We start from the raw sequence: 25,585 nt of genomic DNA on the forward strand, positions 1-25,585 counted from the left end.
TTGCCTTAGTCCATGGCACTTAGCCCTAAGGACAAGAGTTGGTCGGAAGTTTCGCAGAAAATGCAGTGACTGAGCTAATTACTCTCAGTTTTCCTGCATTTATTTTTTTTTTTCTTTTCAACAAAAGAATAGATCAGTGGAGCTTTAGGAAAATCAGCAGCCATAGAGACAGGGAGGAATTACCACCCGATCTTGCAGAGGTCTGTGTTGGGGTAGGCATGATGCAGGTAGGGCTCCCACCACACTGGAGCCTATAGCGAGGGTGGCCTCAGAAAGAGGTTCCCCTGCAGCTGTTCTTTGAAAAAGGCCATATTTCCCTCTCCCTGCTGACAAATGCATCAGTCTCACTGAGCAGCTGCAGGGTCAAGGTAGCTTCTGGTCAGGGGAAGTTTCAAGAAAACAACTTCTTCCACGAACCAGAACCCTTTTTTTCCCCAGCCACCTCTAGTGAGAAAAGTGCTTTCTGCAGCTGCAGTACCAGGGAAAACTGCCTGCTCCTGATTTAAAAGCTGTGTATCAGCAAGGATGTGCCTTTGGTGTCAAGGCAGTGCTGGGTGACAGTGCCATACCTCTTATTCATAACTCTCCCCTGCTTTTCTATGATATGTGCTCTGAAAAACATACTGAAAAACAAGTCAGATGCTGAATGATGGGAGGAGTGGGGGAGGAAGTCCCAAAACCCAGAAAAGGAGCTCTTTGACCAGATGAATAAAACTTAATTGTGCACAGTAACTGAATATTGTTGTGTGACATGTAACACACTGAACAAGGGAGGAAATTGATGCTGCCTAGTAGTCTGCAGGCAATATTGTCAGAGAGGGGTAAACCCCCATGATTGCAGCCCAGAAATCACTGCCTCATGAAACAACGAGATGAACCATGAGACAAGTGTAGGGTTAGATATCAGGAAGAAATTTCTTACTATGAGAGTGCTGAGGCACCGGCACAGGTTGCCCAAAGAAGTTGTTGCTGCCCCATCCCTGACAGTGTTCAAGGCCAGGTTGGACAGGGCTTTGAGCAACCTCATCTAGTGGAACATGTCCCTGCCTTTAGCAGGAGGTTGGAACTGGATGAGCTTCAAGGTCCCTTCAAACCCAAACCATTCTGTGATTCCATGATTCTGCAAGGAAAAAGTCTCTTTGCAAGACATGTTTGACCTTGTCAGATACATGTGCGCAAGTATCTGACAAAGCAGAAGGAAGGCAGCTGTGTTACCCCATGTAATTAATTACAAGGTGCAGCGGTGAGTACTAGGTCCCACATATGTTAAGGAGGCAGGGTTTTGCAGGGATTTCCTATGTAGAGGCATGGGAGGGTCAGTGCTGGGTGCAGGGGAGGTGATGGGGATATGGGACATGGAGGGGACATGTGAGGGGAGGCAAGGGGACTTGGAAGTAGCAGACAGGAAATTAGGTGTTGGCAACCCTCTGCTGTGGGGTAGTGGGAGGATGTATCCCTGGTCCCAAAGCTTGGTGGAGGGCTAAACGGCCCCTCAGAGGGGAGGCCAGGAGGCACTCCGGATGCCTGCAATACCAGACATTCCTCCCTGCCCTCATCCCCTGGTAGATGCCAGCATGGGCTTTCACCTTCCCCACATCTCACCCCAGGCTGGCCTCCAGCCTTTGAGGGCCAAGGCCAAACAAATTATGAGCCATTGGAGAAGGTGGACGGGCTGCGAGGCAGAGAGAGGGTCCAACAAGAGCAGCAAGGCAGGGGGTTTCTGAGGCACCAGTTCCCACTGTGATACGAATAAAGGGACACTCACATTCAACCTTTTTCTCCAGCATTGCCAAGTGATTAGCTACTTCCGTTTTCAGCTCATTGATTTTAAAAACCCTGAAAAGAAAACCCTCATGTATTAATGTTATACATTTAGTGCCGTACCTACCCTAAGTACAAAGGATTTTTGCTAGAAATGCCTATATTTTTCAGAGGATTGATCTTTTTTGGCTACACTTGCTGTAAGGAATGGAAAATTTTCCATGGAAATATTAAAATTTGGTCTGAAAATTCTTTTCCCCCCAGAAAAATTAACAAGAACTGATTTTGTCACAGCCCTGGCCCTGGGAATATACTGTGGCTCTGCAACACTTCATCATCCCCTCTCTCAGCAGTGACTTGTTATTGTACCCCCCAGGGAAGCAAAGTTAAATTGATAATGCTTTGCCTAACAAACAGCAGCATTTTGGTCTCTGCACACTCTGAAGCCCTTCTCCTTCAGAGTTATGCTGGGGATTTGCAGAGCTGTGGTGGGATTGATCCATCTTATGGAAACCAGCTGCAATAAAATAAGCAGCTCTACAGATGTTGAGAAATCCTCTCGGAGGAGAGACACATTTGAGTGAGATAGGGAAAAACGAACAAACCAGATGACTTGACTGTTCAACAAAGAATTTCTTTTGCTTCCTAAAAGGGCAGGAGCACAGTAATAACATTTATATTTATTACTTGTTCTCTTTTTAAGATGAAAGATAATTGCCAAAACTGATTTTGGTTTAAGCTACCTTATTGCTGACAGCAGGGAATAACGTGTGTACCAGGCCTAAATTTGGCAGGTTGAGTGGAATTTGAAAGAGATCTTAAATGCCCCTCTGCCTCCTATGACAGTTTCATTTCAGGCTGATAAAAGAAAAAACTTTTTAAATCATCAATAATGTTCAGCTTCTTACCTTGAGAACTGCTCAGCAATCTGTCCCAATAAATTCTGGAACAATTCTTCTTTCTCTGATAAAAATAGGAGGAAAACATGACAGAAAATGACAAAGGAAAGAAGACATCCTTACCCGCCCTGCAGAGTGGCATCCCCAGACTTCCAGCTCTGACAGTGAGGCATTTAGCCAAAATGTTGCTCTGGTCCTTTGAACAAGTGACAGCAATTGGGAACGATTCCTCACCTCATGCTTTCCTATGCCTGCAGATTGCAGTCAAGGTTTATCAGAAGTGTTTTGGAGGGTGTTGGGTCTCTGAGGGGCGGCTTGTGTTAAGGCAGCACTCTCTAGAAATGAGACCCTCTTTGCATGTCTTGGGTGGGAGACACAAAATCACCATCTGCTTTTGAAAGGTCTGGCTCACAAGGACTGCCTTTACATTAGCAACGCAGTGCCCATGAATAAAGCAACAGCTTGTGAACACACTAAATGCCAGTTTGCCTTTCAGATTTACACTTGGACATTATCCTGGAGACAGTATTTTTGGTGCAAATTCATAGGGATCGTGCTGCTATGCAGAAGCTTCAGACAGACGTGAGATGCCGAAGTGACTGTTCCAGCAGAACAAGGTCCGCCCTTCCTGGTTCGTGGGACAGACACAGCAGGGCACAAGTTTCCCAACCCCTTTTCCCTGAGAACATAACTTGGACAGTGTCGCTGCAGGGATCCTGTCCGGATCCCATCGCTGCCTGAGCAGCTGCGGCAGTGGCTGCACTGGGAGCGCTCATACCAGTAGCTCCCCGCCTCCTGCTCCTTACTCCAGCGCTTGGGAAAGTCAGCCTGGTGAAGCCCCAGCCCCCTCCCAAGACCATCACAGAATCGCAATTGCTCATAGAGGAAAAAGCAAACAAGTCCTTAAAGAAAGACCCCAGATTTCGAGGGACAGTACATTTCAGGAACAAAGAAAAAGTGTAACAGCAAAGTTTCCCATCTCAGCCTGTCCACACTGTATTCACCATGTGGACAAAGGAAAGCATAAATTATCATTGCAGAGCTGTGAGCTGCTGTTTTAAGATTGCTCCCACTTTTCCCCACAAACTAGTTCAAACTGCACTATGCTGCAGCTGTTCTCATACCTGCAATGTGGATGTACTCCTGGTTTCTCACACTTAAGGAGCAGAAACATTGCATGCTGTCATATACACACTGCAGATTACAGAACACCCATTATACTCTATGTACAAATACATTTATACATCCTAGGTATGAAATACCCTGATGGAATTTCTTTTTGCACTTGTGTGAGGGGGTACAATGTCTCATGAGTGCAAACCCAGGCAAAACACACCAGAAACAAATTCAACCCAGCATCTACAACATATTTCTAAATAATAGCTCTTGGTACCTGTTGAAAGGATTTGCAGTTCCTCAGGCATCAGAGATGTCAGAAATACTCGTCAAGAGCATTCACTTTGTTGGTAAAAACAATTTGTCTGCTATCCCTGTATCTCTAAACTGGAGCTCTGAAAAGTCTCTGATCTAATTCCCTCTCTTGTTTTTGTCCTTTCGCTGAGATCCAGCTCCCAGCGGAGTGGTCAGCAAAGCAAATGAAGAGATCGGTTCTTTTCAAAGAGACCCGTTTTCAGTTTTCTCACAAAACCCATGTGCTGTAACTAAGCAAATGCTGTGTCCTATTTAAGACAGGAGGAAAGCTTACCGTATGCAGCACCTGGGGTGGTACCTGAGTCCAACAGTGAAAACAAGCACAGGAACTCGCGTCCTCACACTTCGATGCTGCTCTGCTCTCTGACAGTGGCTGCAGCACGCCAGAGACTGACAAGTTCCCTATAAACACCGTTCCAGTAAAAAAAACCCTCTTACTTTCACTCCCTCCCCCTGTCAAAACTCACTTGGAGCACTAGGACATTCTCATCCAGGGAACAGTCAGCTGCAATTTGATGTTTATAGATGTAATAAAAGACTTTCAGAATGAAGATGTATGTTTTTATAACCCTAGGGTGCAGTAAAGATATATGACTAAGAGTGGCAGTTCATCTCATCTTAAAGAGACAAAGATCCATTTCTCTGCCCTGTTCCTTTTCAAGGGGGAGACCTCTGCTAACCCCTGATTCTGAAGAAAATGAAATATTGCTCCAGCATCATTTGGTCTCGCTTCTCCAGTCCTTTGTTAAACAGGAAGGCTAGGTGTCCTTTTGCTCCCTTCATTGCCCTGTCTTCTGGGTTTTTTATAACTCTGGGGAGGGCTGATACCCCAGGTGCACAGAGCTACCTTTTCCTTCAGTTGCTTCATTCATTTTGTGATTCCCTCTGCAAAAGGAAACCCTGCTGCACAAAGCGGCAATCTGTACACCTTGCTGAGGGTCGCCAGCTCCCTCCTGCAGCAACCCAAAAGCCAACACCAACCTTCTTCTCAGCTCATCTGCCACTGGCAACATAAATGTGCTTGCAGATGCAGGTGTCCAGAGAGTCAGATTTTTGCGCAATACTTGGGGTGGTTCAGAGTAGAAACAAATCTTAGAACCCCTGCTCCAGAAGAAGCTGCAATAGAGCAATGCCGGGCAGAGCACAGGTCAGTCCAGGGCTTCCCACAGCCCATTTCCATACTTGCAGCAGACACAGTGACTTCGGCTCCTTGCCTGCTGGTGCCTGCCAAGCTCAGCAGGGAGCTTGGCTGAGGCATCACAGAGGAAGGAGCCATCTTGCTGTCCCTCCGGCAGTCCCTTTGCCATCAGGTTTGGGCAGAAAGCAGGGAGGGGGGAACACATCAACAGCACTTTTCCTGTGACTCCCACTGTGGCCAGACCCGAGGGCTGGCAGCGAGAACCACCTTCCCTGTTAGATGGGGACCAGGTACATGCTGGGGCAACTCAGGTTATGTGTGCACTGACACAGATGGCTTATAACCCACTGGCATGCACCCTGCTTGGCAGTGACTCTCTCTCCAGTCTTATTTGCTGGGATCACAGCCAGGGAACCACCTCCATCCTTCCACATTTCCCAGCTCTCCCTGCCATCCTGCCAGCCTCAATGGGGTGCAGCAGGGAGTGCGTGGGGTTGTGAAGGTGGGTTGGTTTCCCCCCCATCATTTCTGCTGTGGCCAAGCAAGGTTGGGAGGACATTAGTGTCTGCCTTTCCCTGCCAGCATCAGACTGGTGAATTTCTGACACATGGTCTCTTTCTCAGGTGTGCTTGTTCCTCCGGCCCAAGCCCCTGTCTGTATTTCACTTTCTGTGGTTTGTTTGGATGTGGACAGTTAGCGGAATTAAAAAACATCCAGGTAAACAAAAACCTCAGGAAGGGGTGTGATTGAAGCTCAAGCCAGCATCCATGAATCACATCATATCAAGCACCACATTTGCCTGACAGCTCAAGCTAAATTGGACTCTCTCATGCAAGTCCCTGTTCAGGTGAGTAATCCTGAAGCAATTGGCCCCATTCTGATGCGAGCATCCATGTGGGATGCATGTAAGTAGCAGCAGGTGGGAGGGGTATTTTTCTCTCACAGTCTCTGCCTCTTAATTCTTGCCTAAACTGAAAGGATGTATATGCTTAAAAAAGAGAAGAGAGAGATCCAAGAATAAGAAGATTTAGGCACAGTGACTAGCTTCTGTTACTTTATCAATAGCAATTTGCACAAGATATTGTGTCTTTAATCCTTTGGGAGAAAAAGCAGACCCTGCAGATCTCTGGTTCTGGTGGGTTCAGTGGTAGGAAAGGCAGGGCAAGACAATTCAGACATGGACCTTCTAGCAGGCAGTTACAAGGGTCTTGCTGGAGCTAGGTGCCCCATCATAAGCCAGTATCCCTAGAGAGACCCTGGGCTTTCCTCAGTGCTGGTGCTAGGTAGCTTATTAGCTGAAAAAGCAAATAACTGAATGGCAAGCGAAGTGGGAGGCAAAGATGGTGCCTACAGCTCCAGCATGGCCAAATGTCTTGAGCACATGCTGGTGGGGTTCCCCAGCACGGAGGCTGCTAAGCAGGCAGTGGCAGGTGGTAAGCTTTCTCCACTTACTGGCTTCCATCCCGACCAGGCACTGTTCTCTTTAGGTTTCCTCAGCCATTTCCCATGGGGGTGAGAGGATGCTGGTGTTGAAGGACCCACAGAGCAAGCTGGAGACAGATGCAGACAGAACTGGGGCTAAGCTCAGCACATCGTGTGCTTTTTCATGTCACACCTCTGGTGAGATGTTCAAGGGCTTGTTTATCCACCTGTGTGCTTTGCTGCCCTGACTTTGGAGCAGTAGGAAAGCTCCTGTGAATGTTTCCCCCGTGTTTAGGACTGCAGTGGATCAGGCTATCCTGAGCTTTACAACAGCTCCTTTCTCTGCTCTATTAGAAATGTAACACACTTCATTTTGACCTCTCAGGAGTGTGCTCCAAGTAGGATTTGTTCATTTAGCTGGCATCTCCAGAAACACCACCAGTTCAGAGTGCCTGAACCTTACTAATTCCAGCCCCACACAGCCATCAGTTTGTGAGTTTAGAGCCTGTTCCTCCACAAGGACACAGACCAGAGCCTTTCTAGGAAGGAGAAGATGCCTGTTCAATAAGCTTGGGAGTTTAAATGCTCCAGAGAGAAGGAAAGGTTTGTCATTGGGTGTTTGGTGCTCTGCTCGGATAGCCATGTGCCTTCTGGTCTGAGGCCATGGTAGGAAGGACAGCACATAATGCAATGGCCCCACAGGCCCAAAGCCAGCCAGATCAGCCCCTGCCTTTGCCTTGCAGACAGCTGACCCCATGGTGATATGGCAATGGATACTGCATCCAATGGATGCTCAGTGGGAAAACAAGCCCTCTCCCATGACTATGGCCAGGGAATGAAGAGCAGTTTCCTAGCAGAACTCTGGTGGGTATCTCCTCTGCTGGATAAAAGACAATGCTTATATTTTCCTCCCAAAGGATCATATTTTCCAGTCCCACCTTTTATAGTCTTTGTTCCACTGAAGCATGTGTCATTCTTTTCCAGCTGCCTGGGAGACTGCTGAAAAAAGGTGTGTTACCTCCCACTGCTGTGAAAATTGGGGTGACCCCATTTTTAGCATGTACTTGGACAAGTTGCTTTGGGACGCAGAGTCACGCAGGCAGAGCTGTTTAAGAAGGGAAGACTGGAACAGAGCTGGGGTTTTTTTCTTTTAATGAATAGGAACAATTTCCCGCTCTGTTTATTCTTCCCACTCTCAGCAAAACGTCAGGAATGCTTAAGATTAATGACAACCCATGTGAAAGAGAAACAGATACCAAGGAACATTAGTTCCATCACACTCAGTTCAACCTTCCTCCTCTTTCCATAGCAGCGTCTGTCTTATGCTTTGGCAGCCTACCACCAGAATTTTTCTTGCCCTTTTTAGCTTAGACCTTTGGAAATCCTCATTTTATAAAATGCAGGGAGGAAAGAGAGACCTTGCTGACTCAGTGAGCTGCGCTCTGCACAAAGCAGAGCCATGCGCTGTCAGCTGGAGTGAAAAATGAGGGCCCTGGGAGAGTGCGAAATGTCATACACAAGCTTACAAAAATATACGGTTAGCTTCATGTCAGGGGGAAAAAAAGGTAGGTATACTTGAATGGCCTTCAGTCAACTTCCCAGCTGGTATAACACAGTGGCATTCCCCAGCAGAGCCTCAACAGCCCTGTTCACTGGTCTTTCTCTGTGTTGGGGTAAACACAGAGTTACCCACGCCAGATGTTACACAGGGAGATATGCTCCAGTTAGACTTCATCTTTTCTGATCTTGTAAAGCAAATAACATACTCCTGGACCAGAAGACTGATGCTGTTCCAGCAGACTTTGTTACAACAGGGAAATAGTTTAGGAGACAGCTTCTTTTCCCTTCACAATCATGTGTGTCTCTTGGCTTTGACTACCTCCTTCAGGCAGCAATGGCAATCACTGGCATGGGACCTGTTTATGGCTTGTAACAAATCTTACTGTGATAAAGTTCTTCCTTGTTTCCTAAGCTTCTTTGTTGTTTTTGGTCTCGATTCGCCTTTGCTCTCTGCATGTACAAGCTCCCCATTGTTGCTTCTCTGCCCACCCCTCATCCTCCTACACTGCCTTGCAGTGCCCTTTTCCTACAGACATTCCTGCTGCAGCTGATGTGAGTGCCCCAGAGAGTGGCTTCAGTTCCCTGTGCCTCCCCACCTGAAAAAAACCAGTGCTGTGTGACCCTGTGTTTTCTCTTGAATAATACAAGAGCCTAAGCAAGAAGAGATGATACCTTCAATTAGCTTGAGCCAGAAGAGGAGGTGAGACCAGCAAAAGTGCCTTGCTGCTGTTGCAAGAACGTTACCCATTCCTGCAAACTACTTTTTCCAGCCCCCAGACTTTCTGCCTCCCTCCTGTTTCTTCTGCGCACTCTGTGTTTCCAAGATAATCTTAACCTCTTGCCTTTTGTCTCTCCTGTCTTCCAATTTTACTGCTCCAAAGTGTGTCTCCAGCTGATGTCTCCCTGCCTCCTGCAGCCCCTACCTCAGTGGCCAGCCTCTCCTTATAGTTCTACAATGTATAGGTTAGGACTCTTGCTCAAGCAAGATAGGGTGGTGGGAGATGTTGCAGATTCACAGATGAGAGAGATGGCGAGCCAGATGCTGTACAGGAATTGCCACAACCAAATGCTGTGCTCTAGTATCTGAGAGCTCCTGGCCTGAGTATGAGACTGGCAGGCAAAGAGAAATGGTAAGATTGCCATTCTTGCCTGTGCTGTGAGCTAGGCAACGTGTTCCAGATGTGTTGTTTCATCCAGGCCTTCCTTAATCTTGTCAGATGTATTTAAATATTTATTACACTTAGAGCTACCATGCCTACAGCAGACATTATGCTCTCTCATCAGCAATTTGGAAATACCATGGGGTTCAAATGTTGTGCTCAGCTTCTCAGCATAGCTTTGCTGAAAGATGAACAAGTTTAACAAAACACTGCAAGACAGGCTTTCAAACATTGTCTGTTGCCTGAAAAACCCCACTCTTCCAGGCGAGACTTCCCCCAGGACATCAGTGGTGCTGAGTCAGATTGGAGCTAAGCACTGGGAAAGCTCCCTCATCCAACCTCACCCTCAAATATGTTGAAATCTGGGGACATTTTTTTAGCTCTCCTCCAGTGCACTGTGATCAAACACTTCTTACTCTGCTGCAGCAACAACCATGACACCATCATCTTTCCTCCTTGCATCATAGCCATGTAATTCCTAAGTGCAAGTGTTCACAAATTCAGCTTTAGTATATGCAGTTCAAAAGGGTCATTTTACCTGAGAGCTGCCCAGTGGCAACAGGTATCACTTTGTATGGAGACCTGGAAGAGTCAGAGGCTGATATTAGCAACACCCAGAAAGCAGTTTGTATTTCACATCTGTACTCACAGAGAATCTGGATATATTCTAAGATCTCTTAAAACCTGTCAGTGTAAATATGAAATGGGCACTTTTTATGAACACATGATCCTCCAATTTACTACTGAACTAGAGACTAAGATCTTTCTTGTGCTGTACTGTCACACAGTGAACATGGTGAAAATGCCTTCAGTTTGGCAAGCCTTGTTAGCTTGTCAACTGAGAATGTAAGGAAATTCTTTAGGTCAGAAGGAAGCTCTGATGGTGGGGATCATCTTTTTGCTCTGTATTCACACACTGTCCTGTGCAGTAGTGCCTTCCCAACTGCTTGGGCCCTGCCACATGGTGTCAGCTAGAGTAATGCTAGTGATAAGTAATGATGAAATATGCAATGAAGTAAATAACAGCAGAAGGAGTAACTGTGAACAGTCAGAGTGAAATTAAAAGTACTGGGATGAACAAGCAACAGGAAGCCAAGTAGAAAGAGATCTGGGTGGTAAGGGCCAAAGCCAGCATGGAGGAGACCTAACTTCATCAAAGAGTGAATTCACATTGTAGGTCCTAACAGATCAATAAAGGAGTGGGTGAACAAAGAAGCTGGAAGCTTTGACAACAAACAGGGTGGGATGGGAACAGATGTTCTACATTAAATACTTAAAAAGCAGTATTTTTCCCTCAGACAATTACTCCTACTTTAATAGCAAGTAAAAATCTTCAAAACCAGAAGGCATTAGTGTTATAAGCCAGCATTCAACTCTTATTGTCATTTCTCTCCTCCAGGGAGCTGCTCACGTCCTGCTGCACAGAAAAGTCATCTGCAGGCAGCCACCACCCCTTCCCTTGGGCTTGACCCGAGCTTTGAAGAGCAAGCTGCAGCAAGGCTTACCTCTCCGAGTTTGCAGGCATTGTTGGATCAATGGATACCATGCAGTTGTCTGCTGTCAAAAGGGAGATTGTTGTATTCCTGTAAAGCATGTTTCAAAGAAGTTTATTTGACTTGTTTCAGACTTGGCTGTCTGAAATTCTATGCACACAGCACATAGCCATCTTCTCTCCTGCAGCACCCCTGGCCTGGCACTGTCTCTGACCCATTCTAGCTTGCTGCAGAAAGGGTCAAAGCAAAAGCCAGGGTAGGCTTGATGCTTCACCCACTTCAACTACCAGAGATGTTTCTGGCAAAACATTAAGTGAGATCATCATTGATCTCAGAGCAGATTTTGCTCCCTGCTAACTCATGTGTTCTGTTGACTCATCAACTATTAATTTCTGTTAAATACATATATTCCTATGTGATACATTGACTTGGCAGCTATGTATTACCTCCTACTATACAAATGACTACCGGTTCTATGAATGTCTTGAAATTATTTAGTTACTCTCTTACCAAAATAAATAAAACAAATGTCTTGCTGAATATGGGGTGGGTTTTTTACTGTTTTTTCTTTATACTATGCTAGGTGTGATCTCACAGATGTAAACTTTGGAGGTTTACTTTGGCCCCAGGAGCCTGGTTGAAATGCACAAGTCTTTGGAAGTCTTCTGATGAAAACAAAGTGCCATGTATGCAGTGAACACCCTGCTCATGAAGCACTAAAACTGTTGAACAAAGTTTCTTGGGTGATGGAGTGGAAGTATTTGACATCACAGGCAAATGAGACATTAACTTCTCTAATATCAAATGAGAGGAAATAACCAGGATAAACAGCAAAGGACATTAATTCTGTTGAGCAGCTTATGCAAATTCTGAGTCAATATAGACAATTTTATCTTTCAATTCCCAGAACTGGAATCATGCAATAAACACATGATTAAAGGACTTCTTTTACTCCGTGCCTTTTCTGTATTGTAAACCTGTGTGTACAAAGGTGAAGACAATGGCTTATTGCATGCTGCTGTGCATCTGGCCTGTGTTGCTCAAGGTCTGTATGCAGACAGCAGATGCCTCCTTCTACATGTGGCTAAGGGGCTTCCCTTCCCCTGCACCACCACCCTGGACAGCTGGTACAGAAGTGGCTGGTACTATACCATGCCTCCCACAATGGCATCTCCTACCACAACACACCTACACCTGATTCTGGATCCCTCTCAACACACAGATTTAAGTTAGATGCTGCTTTCTAGGTTGAAGGTAAGAGAAACAAACCCTACAGGAGATGCGTGGAATTTGCAGGACAGCATAAATTAGGAAGTACGTGGCCTGAGCAATGGATTTGGCGATATTTAAGTTCTATAATGATTCTACTGGGGTACTTCATGCTTGGCCATCCCATACCTGGGGTTAGATTGTACTGTATCTAAATAGAAAATTTATCATCTAGTGGCAATGCTTCTCATTGGCTCAAACTTTCCCCCTAAGAAACAGGTTCTAAAGATATGGTTGCATTTCACTCAATATGGGCAAAAATATAGCGCTGAGCTATAACTGGGAGGTTATAACCCAAGTGTACTTGCAGCGGGGATTCTGCACTTGCTTTTACTCTCTTTTAGCTCATATCCCTTCTGTTCTATTCTATTCCACTCTGTTCCCCAGGCACAGATGGCACTGAGGTGGCTCAGTTCTTGTCTGGGCTTCATGCACTTTTCCAGCTGGTGCTCCCTGGATTGCCTCAATTTCTTCCTCCAGTAGACTGGAATGAGAGGAAAGCCTGAATAGCAGGTAAATGAATCATTTGGGACCTGCCTTTAAATTGTGCCTAGATGTAAAAGAACAAGAGTGAAGTGAATGTCACAAATGAAGAGAGACCTACCTTGGTAACCCTGTTGCAATGCAGAAGAGATCCATAATATCTTTGGAATTGCAGTATTTACTAAAGATCACCTTCCAAACCAAACAGCAGCAGAGGAAAAACACATGAAGACAAAGAAGAGAAAGGACAGTTAGTTCCCAGTGAGAAATGAGCTCTATTCAGGCATGAGCTAGGCTAATTTTAAGGCTTATCCTACTATTTCAATTATCTGATTTGACTTGAGAGCTAGAATATTTCTCTATGCCTGTTTAATACCTGTGCCTTTTTTGATAAAGCAAGCAAGCCCTGGAGACCTAATTGCACTGTTCAGAAGTAGAGCAGTAATATATGTGAACTGAGAGCAAAAGGTTTCTCAGAATGCAGTATTGCTGCAGGATTAAAACAACTGCGAATTTAATGATGTAAGAGCCCAGATGTAGGAAGAAAACAGTCCAGATCTGGGGAGGTCCTCGGATGGTACAAAAGGGCACTGCTTTTTGAGCTACACCGGCTTAAGCTAGCTTTAAACTGACAGTCTTGTCCCATTTTTCCCTGGGTTATGCCAAATTTCCTGCTGACTCTTAGGCTGTATCATTCCTCCTGTTAGGTCAGAACTCGGACCTTGAATCTACCATCTACCCATCTACCCCATCTACCCCAGAACATCCCCCTGCCCAACACATGCCAGGCAGCCCCTATGCAGAGAAGACTGTTCAAGTAGCACATCTAAGAGTACAACACCCCCATGATCCCATTGTGATACAGCCCTCAGTGACATGATCCCTTGCCACGATTTCTGCAATATTCCTGCATCCATCAGGACATGCAGGTGATGGTGCTCCCTGGTTGAGAAGCTTTACTGCAGCCAGGGTGGGGGGCTGAAAGCCTCTCTGCTTTTGATTTACTATGGTGGAGGCTTTGATCCTACTGTGGAAATAAAAATCCTCACTGCATTCAAGCCTAGCTCACTTTCTTGAAGCCAGGGACAACAGCAAGTGGTGGGGCTGATTTGTCTGGGGGATGCTGGTATTAATGGGGCATGCCCCAAGAATAAACAGCCACCGAGCCTCCGGGTTCAGAATGCAGCAGCTCAGAGGGAGTTCTGAAGATATAATGGCAAAGCTCTGGAGGAGAAAGAAAGTGGTATTTCGCAGATGAGGTCTGATGCACAGGGAGATCAAGGCCAAAAGTCTCCTCTCCTTGTGAGAGCCTTGCTGGAAACACTATTTTCCACCTCCTCCAAACCACCCATAGCATCCCACATTCTGAGGCACGTTTCTACTGCTGTCCATCATGGGCATGGGCGATATGAATGCTCACAGCCCTGGGGCTGCTGACCCAGAAAATGAGGAATGTGCCACCCAGGATGGCCCTCCAATGGTTTGTTTTCCCTGCCCTGCCTCATGATGCCAGGAATAGAGAGTGGCTGCGGGCACCATGGCTGCAGGCAGTGGGGGGTGCTGTCATCCTCCCTGGATCAAGCAGTTCAGACTGGTTAGAACTATGCTGGAAAAATAACATGTCATTATCCAATTAAGACTCTTCCAAAAGGTGTAGGTGCCAGGAGTTAATTAAGGCTGGAGGCTTACTCCAGCAGCCTTGGCCTCCAAGTGCTTTAATTCCTAAACTGTAACAGCACTGCAGTAACACTGTTCCCATGTGCTAAGGTGCCTTTCAGGCACCGGGGGAAATCCCTCACATGGAGCCGTTGCATGGTGCTAACCCAAACCTCTGCGGCTGGCAATGGGGAAGCAGTGGGAGCCTACAGGATGTTCTGCCAGTGAGGAGCTGGTAATGCCTGCTCACAGCTTGGGACATTACAAACCTGGAAGTTTCAAGAGAGTAGGGACAACACTGCAACATCTGGCCAGCAACTATTGTGTCTGGGGTGTGTTGCACTGATGCTCAAGACGATGCTGAAGCAAGGCTTCAGACCTCAATTTTCACTGGCAGTGAGGAGCACTCCTACTCTTGCATGAAGAATCAGGGGTTTTGTGGTAGAGAAGAGGATAGTACTGATCACCTCAAGAGGCAGCTGTGACTGATACATGCATGCACACCCATCTCTCCTGTTTTCCAACCTGGATGAAATTATACCAGGCAATATCTTTATTTCATACAACATCAAGGCACTTGATTGCTGCTATAGTTAGTAACTGCTACCAGGGAACTGAGTGGGATGAATGCCCAGGTGTGTTTTAAAAGCCTATTTTGCCCAGTGATCGACTGTTTATTATATACAACAGCAATCAAAGCAATAAGACATAGCAAGTCGAATTCAGACACAACTGAAACCCCACTTCTAGCAGATTACAGCATCCCATTGGAGTGATAGCTGCTAAAATTGGCTGACAGGGTATTGGAGGGTACAATGACTAGTACATGCAGTAACCAAGCAGATGATGTTAATTGCGGCTGAACAGAGGTTAAAAGCTTGTGATGTGCCAGGAGTGCTATTTAAGGTATTGAGGTTTCTTATTCTGGAAATCAGTTATTATTGACCAGGACAGATAAGAGAGGAAAAGATTAAAAGATAAAAAAATCAAAAAACATTAAAGGTAAGAAAGCTGGCCTGACTCATAGAAAGTAGCAGGAGCTTTCAGTGCACTGAGGATGGATTTCAATGCTTTTTTTACACCCTGTCGTAGCAAAAGTGTGGGAAGCAATACATGTAGATCCTAGATTGTGAGCTATCCCTGTACATGCTTTTTAGTTTTCCATACTTGGCATTTTTACTTAAGTTTGCTAAAAGTGGATTTGTGAATTACCCACTGCACTTTGATACTACTCATCTCAGGATGGTTGTGCTCAGCTGCTTGAGGTTTTTGAGATTTTTTGGTTGGTTGGTTGGGTTTTTTTAATCAAAGAGTGCTACTAAAATAGTAAAAGAGTGCTACTAAAGTTTGCTTCTGTTTCAGCCTGCTGAGCTTTTCTGACAAATTCCCTCCTGTTCTGAAACAAAGGAGCCAGCCTCACGTATTTCCCAGCAATATGCAATTGTTCCTCTTCCTGTCCGCAGGTTTATGTTCCCAATACAGTTGATGTCAGTTGTGCTGATGGAATATGATTGGAATGTATTTTGGAGAAACGGGAGGGTGGTATTGGATACTATTGATGGGACCAGCACAGTATAGGAATCCTATTTGCCCAAAGTCCATTATCATCGCAGGGACATTAACAGCATGAAGGCAGTAAAGTGACAACTTGGCTTGCAGCCATACTTCCATCATCTGGGACACATGGTTTCTCCCATGACCAGGGAAGATGATTGACCTGCAGCTCTGACTGTGGAGAACCCTATAGGCACTAGCTGCATAACTGACCGTCTTATCCCATCCTGTGATGATGTCCTTCTTGGGCAGAAGCCATTGTTGTTCAGCCTGGGTCTCCATGATGACACTTTTCTGGTGCTGTTTGTGGCTATGATCCAGATCCACAGTCAACACTGAGGGACTTCATCTGCCTTCAGACCTGTCTCAAATCTCACTGATCCACAGTCATCATCTTTCTTAGGTCCCTGCTCCTATGTCTGCATGGCAATCCACTGCTGTGATGTGTCTCATAGCATTTCTCTCCCTGTATTAATGCCTGGTGCTGGAAGATATCACCACTTAGGACAAGACTGAGCCCTTGTTATGGAGCATAACAGAGGCCAAATACAATAGAGGAGATACAGGAGACCACAGCAGTTTCTACAGCTGTGGTAGTGGGCAAAGATCATACACAGACAGATTTATGTCCCCAAAATACATGTCAAAAAAGTACATAGCCATGCAAGTCAATACAGCCCAAAAAAGCCAGGGATGCAGCTTCTAACACCTCCTGCAAGAAAGAGTGGACAAAGGGACTCTAGTATTGCCTGCTGGTACAAGAGTCTCATGCAGGACTGGTCAACAAAAGACACTGAGTTGCCAACATCATTTCTGAAAGCAAAGACAGAGCCATAATGATGTGTAAACAGAGTCACAGTAGTGATACACTGCATGGGAAAGAGAAACAGAGGCCTCTGCTTCAGCTTGCAGATTAATGACTAAATGCCATGAAGAAAACCAGCCACATATAAACCCTGTTAATTGCATTTCTCTTGGGTTTGTGCCAGAAGGAAAAAAATGTATTCCTCAAAATTGAGGCAGCATCTGCAAACAATTCGTTTCCTCTATTTGAGAGTTAATTTTACTTTATGTTTCTGTCCTGTTGCTTTTAGCAAAACTTCTACCATATGTAGAAAAAAAATTGCAGGAAAACTCATCTCTGAATGCTTAGCTCAATTGTCTCGATGAGTCTCCATCAAGACCAAGAAACAGACATTTAAGTGGGGAATGCAGTCTGTCTGCCTTGGACAGTAATGTGAAGCATAGGAGGGGAAAAGCAGAATGAATAATAACTGAGGCTTTTTGGAGTGGAAATAATATTTTGATGAAGCATGCATGCATTGGCTACGAAGGAGGACAGCGTGACTCAATGGGGATGCCTGGTTCCTGGCCCTAAGGTCCCTTCTGTGGGACTGGTTTCTTCCCTGAATACAGTTCTGCAGTTTTTGAAACATCTTCCTCTGAAAGAAGGGTCCATTGTCTCTTAATCCATAGGATACACCTCTGGTCTAAGACAAGGATTTAAAAACCCTTCTCAAAAAGAGTAAGGATTAAGAGCCCTGGTACTCTGAGTTTCCCACTCAGAGGAGCAGTTCAATATTAAGGACTGTGATGGAGATATTACTAAGGGATCATTGGGCATATACTCTGCAACATACCAGTTTACAATTAATCACATTATATTTTGCTTTCAGGGTAAAAACACAGCTTACAAATGCAATTTCTGTTCTGTATTTGATCCTCAGAACAGCTAATCCTCTCTGTAAACTGCAAACCCTGTCCAAAATGTTATCCTGTTCTGATCTGACGTAGTTAATTGGATTTTCTTCCAAGAATTTAACTTGTGTTTGTTTTTTGGTTTTTTCAACTCTAGTAAAATTCCTACATAAATAATGCAGAACTATTTTCAAAGCCAGTATTCCCTCAGTTTCCAGTCCTACCTCCTTTTTCAGGTCTCAGACTTCTGTGTTTGACTTCTAGCACTTGGTGATACCTTTTTTCCAGCACAGTGAGCAATGTCAGAGTCAGGGCTGAAATTGTGGAGTTTAAACAATTTAAAATAATAATCTTTCACTAATGAGGTTAGAGGAGAGTGTGTCAGAAAAGAGTGTGGTAGAACTCAGTTGCGTATCTTGCATGGACTGTGGAAATTGTTGCTGTTTCCTGAAGATCAGCTTTCAGGGAGGATTTCTGATTGCTAAGTCAGAAAGCTGATGAGAAATTTCTCACTGGGGTTTTCCCTATCTCTCCCGTGGTCTTTATTGTCCATATCAAATGAAGCAGGATCCAGAACTTTTAGATACCACTCTGCAGACATCACTGGAAGGAATTAATATTTTTAAACATGTAAGCAAATAGGCCTTCCTCAAAAAACAGCAGTAAAGTACTTACCATAGCTCCCAATATCCAACAGAAGCCTTACCTAAAATCCCATACCTAACCATCTTCCAGGTTTCGAATTCTTTGAATTCAGATACAAGCATAGCATGAGACTAACTATATCCAAACTCTCTGTTTTTTATTTCTTGCCCTAATAAACAGGTGATATTCAGAAAACCACTCCATTTATCTAAGCTGCAAATATTAGGTGGTATTAAAAATACTACACCAGATTTGCCATCTGTTTGATGAAGTAGGAACTTCTTTAAGAGAAGAACAGAAAGTAAACATGCGTGTACATGTGCATGTGTGGGGAAGAAAATATGACATCCCTCAGCTGAAAGCCTGATCAAAAATGAAAGCTCTGCTGAGTTCTTCAAACACCATTTCTGTCATAGGATGAGGAGTGTGTAGATGTTTTACTTCCAGCAGCTGGTACTCTGCAGTCCTGCTGATTCACACTTACCTTTGGGCAGTGACGTGGCTTGATAACATTTGTTTCAACAGGACACCTAAGTCAAATGTACTGCTGTGATTTGTCTGACATAACTTTAACCATCTAGAAATTTGGCGTCTCATGCATGTCGCTTTGCTAGACTCCCTCTTGCCAGCAGAGAAAGAGGACAACTTCCAAAGGGCAAATCAGCCCACATGTCCCTGAAAACCAGTTAAAGATGGAATGAATCATCTTCTGGAGATACCACCCACCTCCCCAGTGTCTACAGGGGAGCCTTCATGACTAGCATGGAACAGTCATCACTAATTTTCAGATGGCTAACAGTTAACGGTTAAGTGAGGTGAATCCTGTTAGTTTCCTAACTGTGTACATTACTGTAAATTAAGAAACAGGAGTCACCAAACAGAGCTGACATATTAGGATCCTGAGGCATAAGTCACAATTCTCATCGTTATAACGTACTTGAACAGAATGCTATGGGAAAACAGATTTTTCTTTTTTTCAGGGAAGAGAAAATGTCTATGATACACTCTTAAATGTGACTCCCACAGTCACTTGCATATCCATTGAGAGGGACAGCATGACAGAGGATGGCTCTTTTACTATGAGCAAGGAAAGATCTCATTACTTTTTAGAGTCATTTGGGCTCATAGAAGAAATGAGGTTACATGAAAGAGAGCCTTGTGCAACCTACTGACTGTACTGAGGGACATAATTGCTAATATTCAGTCTTTCAGTACCAATTGTTAATGGTGGAATACAACCAGGAATCAGTAAGAATTCAGAGAGTCTGAGCTGTAAGTTTCTTATTTCCTGCAGCAGATATAAAAGCATCTCAGCCTTTGACAAATGATACAAATGTCTATTCTGTGGCTTTTCTTAACATAAAAAGGGCACAGGATTGTTGTTAATGGGGTACTAAGAGCAATTGACCCCTAGCACATTAGTGCATTAACCTTGAAATACACTGTAAACTGGATAATAAGGATGCTTTTGCACCAAATGTCCTCACTAAATGTAAGTGAAGCTAGGCTGTTTGTTTCAGAACTACCCACACAATTAATCACAACATGATTGATAATATAGGACTGTTAGAAGCATAACGTTAGTTAACAGAGTAAGAAAAAGCAGGTATGGCGAGAGGCCAGAGAAAGGTGGATTTGCAGCTGTAGAAGTATGTTCACCGGAAAGGTGCTAGAATCAAAACAGTTTTGTCTTGTCTGTACTAAATCAGAAGAGATGCATATGAGTAGCATGAATTGTTACAGCTGGCTTGTCTGAATCCATAGGTAATGCTGCTAAAGAGTGTTAAACTTACACATTGTCCTGGATAACATGAACATGCACTGTAATAACTAATAGACTGTGTGTGACTTCAGAAAGCTAAATGGCAGTAAACAAGCCTTTCTGGGTGATGGGTACTGAATAACTATAGAGCTATGCTGGAATTCTGGTGATGTTCTGGGATTATGGTTTGGCTCCCTAAATGTCCTGAGGATCCCTTGCTGGAGACTAAAGATAAGGGGGAGTAGGGGAAAGAGAGGCCTCAAGTCTGACATTTTCTTTCACTTTTTTAAAATCATGCTTTTAAGCCATTTTTACTTTTAAAGTGTTTATGTGCTGTAATGTGATGGAGTTTCAGGAACCTGCTGTTCATTTCATGCTGCTTTACAGCAAGAACATCTAGCAGCAGCTTTGAATTCACCAGAGCCAGATGAAATTGGAGAGCCAAGGTTAGCCAAAATCACTGGCCAGACTTAGGCTGTGCTACTCTGCACACTCCCTCACTCACAGACATCTGCCAGCACTAAGAAAATGGCCTTGATCCCACAAAAACATACTTACGCTTCATTGTGGATATGCCTCATTGGCTTATCAATGCATACGAAGAACCTGGGGACACCAGCCAGGAAGAGCGACCCCTGGAGGTGTCCGTGTCCCGACTGTGCATCCCTCTGATAGTCGACAGCTGGAAATGTGTTGCTCTAAATCCCCATTTAAGACCAAATAGATAGGGAATGAGGTCTATGGGCATTGCAGAGCATGCTTGCCCTGCTGCCCTGAGACAGTCTCAGGCACCCAAAAATACGTATTTGCCTTGAACTGATCGCCACGCCATTATATTTTTGCTGTGTTGCTGTGTTTTGTTTTTACCCTGAATCCAGTTTGGCTGTTAAAAATAGCATGGTGAACTTCGGAAAAATCTGTTGGGTTTGCTACAGCCTGAGCATTTACACCACAGTTGCTGTTCTAATTAAAAAGAAAAGCTCACATGACAGGAACGATTCCTGTGCGCTGACATTTCAATACAATAACCACAGCACCAAAACCCACTCCTGGCGCTGTTCTCTTCATTGTGGACCTCAGACCAAGAGGAACAATGGCTGTGGAAGACACAGTGTCCTGCTCCACAGATCAGTACAGCAGACACTCAGAAAGGTTGAACTCAATACATTTCTTTGAGAGAAAAAGAAGTAATTTCTCAGTTTGGCATCCCAAATGACTCAGTAAACCAGCAAAATGACTCAAAAATTCTTCACTTGCTTTCTGAGGAGGAAGCAAATACCACCCTGGGTGATTTCATAGAATCCTTTATAAAGGCAGTGGTCCTTTTCTTTTTTCCAGTTAGTTCAGGCTCTGCGGCCCCCTGACTTTCCATCCCTGTTACAAATATGGTGTTGATTAAGGAAGCAGAAATTCTCTCAAATTAAACATTTTTCTCAGAGGAACTCCTTACAACTCTGTCAGCAAAGCCACTACCCTGTGACATTTGAAAATGAGAGCCATGAAGCCACCCATCTGGGAATAAGGCCACTGGCTGGTTCAGCTTTGCTACCATTTAAATCTCAAAGGTCAATAGAAAACGTTTGCCAGTAGTTTCCTCATGGAAAAAAAGCTGGGCATGAGCTGGGGAATATTTTCTTGCTGGTGGATTTTTAATTCGAAACATACTCCACAGGAATTTTTCTTGAAAACACAGCCAAAGGGTTAATAACATCATGAAGGAAAAAAAGACTCCAGATCCGGCTTAAGTTTGCCAGAGGAAACCTCACTTCTTTGCTGTCAGACTGAGGGGTTTGGGTGCTTGACCCCATCTAGTGGCATTCCAGGAACAAGGAGAAATTCTTGTCCGCAGTGGTTCTGCAAGATCACGGTATCCTATGTGAAACACGACTTCCCCCAGGTGTGCATCCTCTTTACATAGGCACTGGATAGGAAGCACATTGTGTTGTAATTTCATTTTTCAGTCAGCTCTGAAACAACTGACTTCTTTGAAGCCAGTTTGCGCAGAGCCCTGGTTTGGCATACACCTGTAGCACCACGAAACCTTTGATCTTCCCTCTCCTGCAGCCTCAGCAAGGCTGTCCCCTCCATCTCCTACTTTGCATTTGCCTCTACCTTCACCAGTTCTGCAGGTGGCCTCCCCACAGGAGATCCCCATTCCCTGCCCTTTGGCTGGGACACAGGTACCAGCAGCCCAAATCCCTCCCTTGGTGGACACAAAAGCTATCCCTTGGGAGATCCTGATCTCAGGTGCCTGTGGGGGTACCATGGTTGGTGTCTGCTGGACTGGGTCATCTCATGTCTATCCCAAAGCCCTTGCTGCCTGTCCATGAGTATGAGGAGATGCTCAGCCACCTGCCCACTGCAGGAGAGCCTCTCCCTGCTGCCAGCTTTGGTGAAGACCATCTTCTGCCTGCCCATACCTCTGAAAAGTCAGTTTATCAAACTGTGACAAATGACTCAGACCCTCTGGGGTTAAAGGCAGGATGGGATGTGGGGAAAGGGTGGGAGCCAAGGAAGTCATGGAGGTGAGGGCAAGGCTTTCTCAGTGTGATAATAGTGATGTCCAACACCACTGGGCAGGGCTCCTTCTCAGTCCCCAGTTTCCGACCACCCTCACACAGGAGGATGTTAGACTTCTGGGTGTTCATGCCTTGAAGGTATGGAGCTCAGCCCTTCCTCTGGGACATGCTGCCCTTTGCATGGTCCTGTGTTCAACCTGTGCTGATTGTGCCTCCTTTATTTCAATGACTCCTGAGAAGGGCTTCCAACCCAGCAAACTCTCCTTCAGTGACCGCCATGTCCCTCTGCCCTCCCTGCTGTGCCCCTCTGGATCTACCAGCACACAAACCTACTTAGCTTAATTCACCACTCCTGTTGCAGAGCACTTTCAAATGCTCGTCTGCAAAGCTCAGGTTCCCAGGGGAGGCAGCATGAGGCTCCCTGAGCCTGGTTTGCCCCTTCATTTACCCCAGTGCCAAGGCAAAACCACTTCTGAAGTCAGTAGCATGCCCTGAGGCTACACCAGCAGAAATTGCAGATGAGGCTATGGAAACACAAAATTTCCTGTGAATAATTGCCATCACAGGTAGCACTGCTGTAGGATGCCCAGTTCTACTGTACAACTCTGAGATATCCAGCAAGACAATTGCAAGCTGGACCTAAGCCCTTTCAAACCCAGCAAGTGCTGTTACAATGAAGCTCATACCTCATTACTGGGTTGACGAGTAGCTTAGCATTGATTTAATGAGTTCCCTCTAAGAAGGCTCCAGTACTGCATTCCTTGGAAGATTAAGGTTGGATTTTTGTTTTTATTTCTTTCTAATGATGTTGTTACAGAGGAGGCATGAGAATCTGCGATATGCCCAGCTCACCTCTGGGTGAACCCCATTTACACAGCATTTTTACTGCAGGAATCCTTCCAAACATTGCACAGATGGAATTTCACATCTGACAAAAGAAACAGATAACATTAATCGAGCAAAAACCCCTTAATACCGCCTGAGTTTGCCTTTGCTTGCTCATGCGATTGTGCCTCTTCTGTGTTTTTAGTGTCAAAAGCACTCTCCCGAGACTGGTTCTGAGAAATGCTTTTCTGGGTTTTTCTAAGCCAGCATAGATGACAGACAATATGCTTTACCAACATCTATGGAAACACTCGCCACCCTTTCAAAATGCTGAAACATTTTCATACTGAACTGTAAAGATGCCAGGGAGCTCCGTACAAGCCTTTCTTTGGGGGACCGTCAGGCAACCAACTCATTAAGCCCCAGCAACAGAGAAGTGGTGCCTTCAGCTCAGTGGAGCCGGCACGCTCCTGCCCACTGGTACAGAGGAGCCTGCGGCAGCAGAGGGATCACTGTCATGTCTAAGCCCCAAGATGGATGAAGAGGAGCAGCCTGCTCTGGGGAACTGGTATATATCTGGATTCTCCAAGGTCTTGTTCCTGAGGACACAACTTTGGCAGTTGCGGTGGGTCTCCAAGGCACCATAGGCAACGGAGGTGTGCACGGTGGGACGGGACTGTGAGTACTAGCTCTCAATTTACCTCATTTCTGCTGTCACTCTCATAGCAAAGGCGAGGGAAGGGAAAGGGTATCTTTGTTGTTTCTTTTTAAAGGAGAAGCAAAAGGCGAGGCTGGGTGAAAAGAAAATTTAGAGCAGGAAGACTAGAGAGAGAGATGTGAATTCTGCAGCTCAAGGAGTTTACTTGCTCTTGAGCCTCACAAGCGGCCTTCTATTACAAAAAAGGCACTTGGTTTGTGGCCAAAGCATTGCTGTCAAAGAGAAGAAAGAAGAGACTTGCAAAAATGGAGCGGCATTGTTTCTGTTTAAAAGCAATGGGCTGTCAGCTCGACAGCATGCGAGCTCTCCCTCTTAGCCAGAATACATTTCTCTCTGCAGTTTTCCCTGTGCTGTGAACCGTGGTTAAGCAAGCAGGGCAGGCTAATGGAAGTGAAAGTTCTAATTAATGAAGCTTTATCATCATTTACAAACCAAGGTGCAAAGGCAGCGGCGACCCCATCGCACAGCAGCCGGGTACCCGCCTGCTGTCCAGCTTGATGGTAGGAAAATGCCAAAACGCCCATAGCTGAAGCCCCCCCAGCAATCTCCACATAACTCGGCGCACACCGTGCTCCACACTCACACTGCTGGGGTGAAAACCTCTCCACAGGCAAAAAACTTTGGAAACGCACCGCAACGCTCCCGCATGGCTGCTAAACCACGGACCTCCAGTGAGAGCTGGCAGCGCCCAGCCCTCCCCTGCTGCCAGCCTCCCCTTCCCCTTTAAATAAACATCTATGTACAAAGCAGCAGCTGCTCAAGATCCCCCCCCACCCCCTGCTTCCCCTTAAAAAGAGATCTGAAGCCCACTGAATGCCGTGTGGACGGCACTGAAGGCAAGCACGGATCTAACTCGCGTTACAGAAATAGGTCGTGCAGCAAACACAGCCCGCAGCCGCTGCTGCGTCCGGAGACGCTACTTTGTGAAAAACAGCAAAAGTACCTTTTGAATTCTTCCATCAATATCCAAATAAATACACTTGGACCGGTAAGTTGAGGAGGCAGATCCCATCTTGCTACAGTTGGGTTCTCACTGGACTTTTTACCAGTGACAAACAGAGGAGAAAATGAGGTTTATCCTACCAAGCCGAGCCACCGCTGCCTGACAGTTTGGTGTCCCCGCTCTTCTGTATCCCACTGTACTCTCATTCTGGGAAGGTCCCTCCTCTAACATGCATGAATTTTGCTGTGCCTCTGTCTCTCTTTGTCACCTCCTTTTAGTTTTGCTTCTCTCCAAATCCAGCTGCCTTGAACAGGGAAAGACACGGGCTCCAGCTGCTGTCTGCAAGTACCCTCTTGATTCCCATAGCAACAACCCCTCTTGGCTTTAGGGCTGAGCTGCTGGGCATCCCCATGGTAGCTCTGACCCTGGGGCTGACCAGCTCCTGTTACACACAAAACCAACTGGCACTTATCTCCTGGGTGGGATGGGGGAGGGAAAAACTCCTTTATCAGGGTGGTGAGAGATGTCCTTTGGTTTTATGCTGAATTAGGGCTGCAATTATTAATTAGCGCTGACCCTTCTGGTGAGCTGCCCAGACCCTGCAAACAGTGTGACAGGCTCCCAGCTGTGCCCTGAGCTGGAAGTGTCC

The 25,585-nt window shown here is 45.5% G+C and overlaps 1 protein-coding gene across 6 annotated transcripts in view; it reads right to left on the reverse strand.

The window, feature by feature from the left end:
• Positions 1-25,585, reverse strand: part of PDE9A (phosphodiesterase 9A) — a 57,904-nt gene that overhangs the window by 24,022 nt on the left and 8,297 nt on the right. The window contains exons 1-6 of one of the 6 annotated variants that reach the window (XM_005151699.3): positions 24,937-25,373; positions 12,738-12,808; positions 10,877-10,954; positions 9,910-9,953; positions 2,670-2,724; positions 1,766-1,836 (exon numbers count right to left, since the gene is read on the reverse strand). In XM_005151699.3, the coding sequence (XP_005151756.1) occupies positions 1,766-1,836; positions 2,670-2,724; positions 9,910-9,953; positions 10,877-10,954; positions 12,738-12,808; positions 24,937-25,005 (388 nt within the window). In that variant the 5' untranslated portion in view covers positions 25,006-25,373. Of the gene's footprint in view, positions 1-1,765; positions 1,837-2,669; positions 2,725-2,894; positions 4,212-4,365; positions 4,530-4,558; positions 4,646-9,909; positions 9,954-10,876; positions 10,955-12,737; positions 12,809-24,936; positions 25,374-25,585 lie in introns of those variants that run through there. The other 5 variants (XM_031051375.2, XM_031051378.2, XM_031051380.2 and 2 more) reach the window with 5 other exon arrangements.

The sequence above is a fragment of the Melopsittacus undulatus genome, chromosome 2 (assembly GCF_012275295.1).
Source record: "Melopsittacus undulatus isolate bMelUnd1 chromosome 2, bMelUnd1.mat.Z, whole genome shotgun sequence".
NCBI lineage: Eukaryota > Metazoa > Chordata > Aves > Psittaciformes > Psittaculidae > Melopsittacus > Melopsittacus undulatus.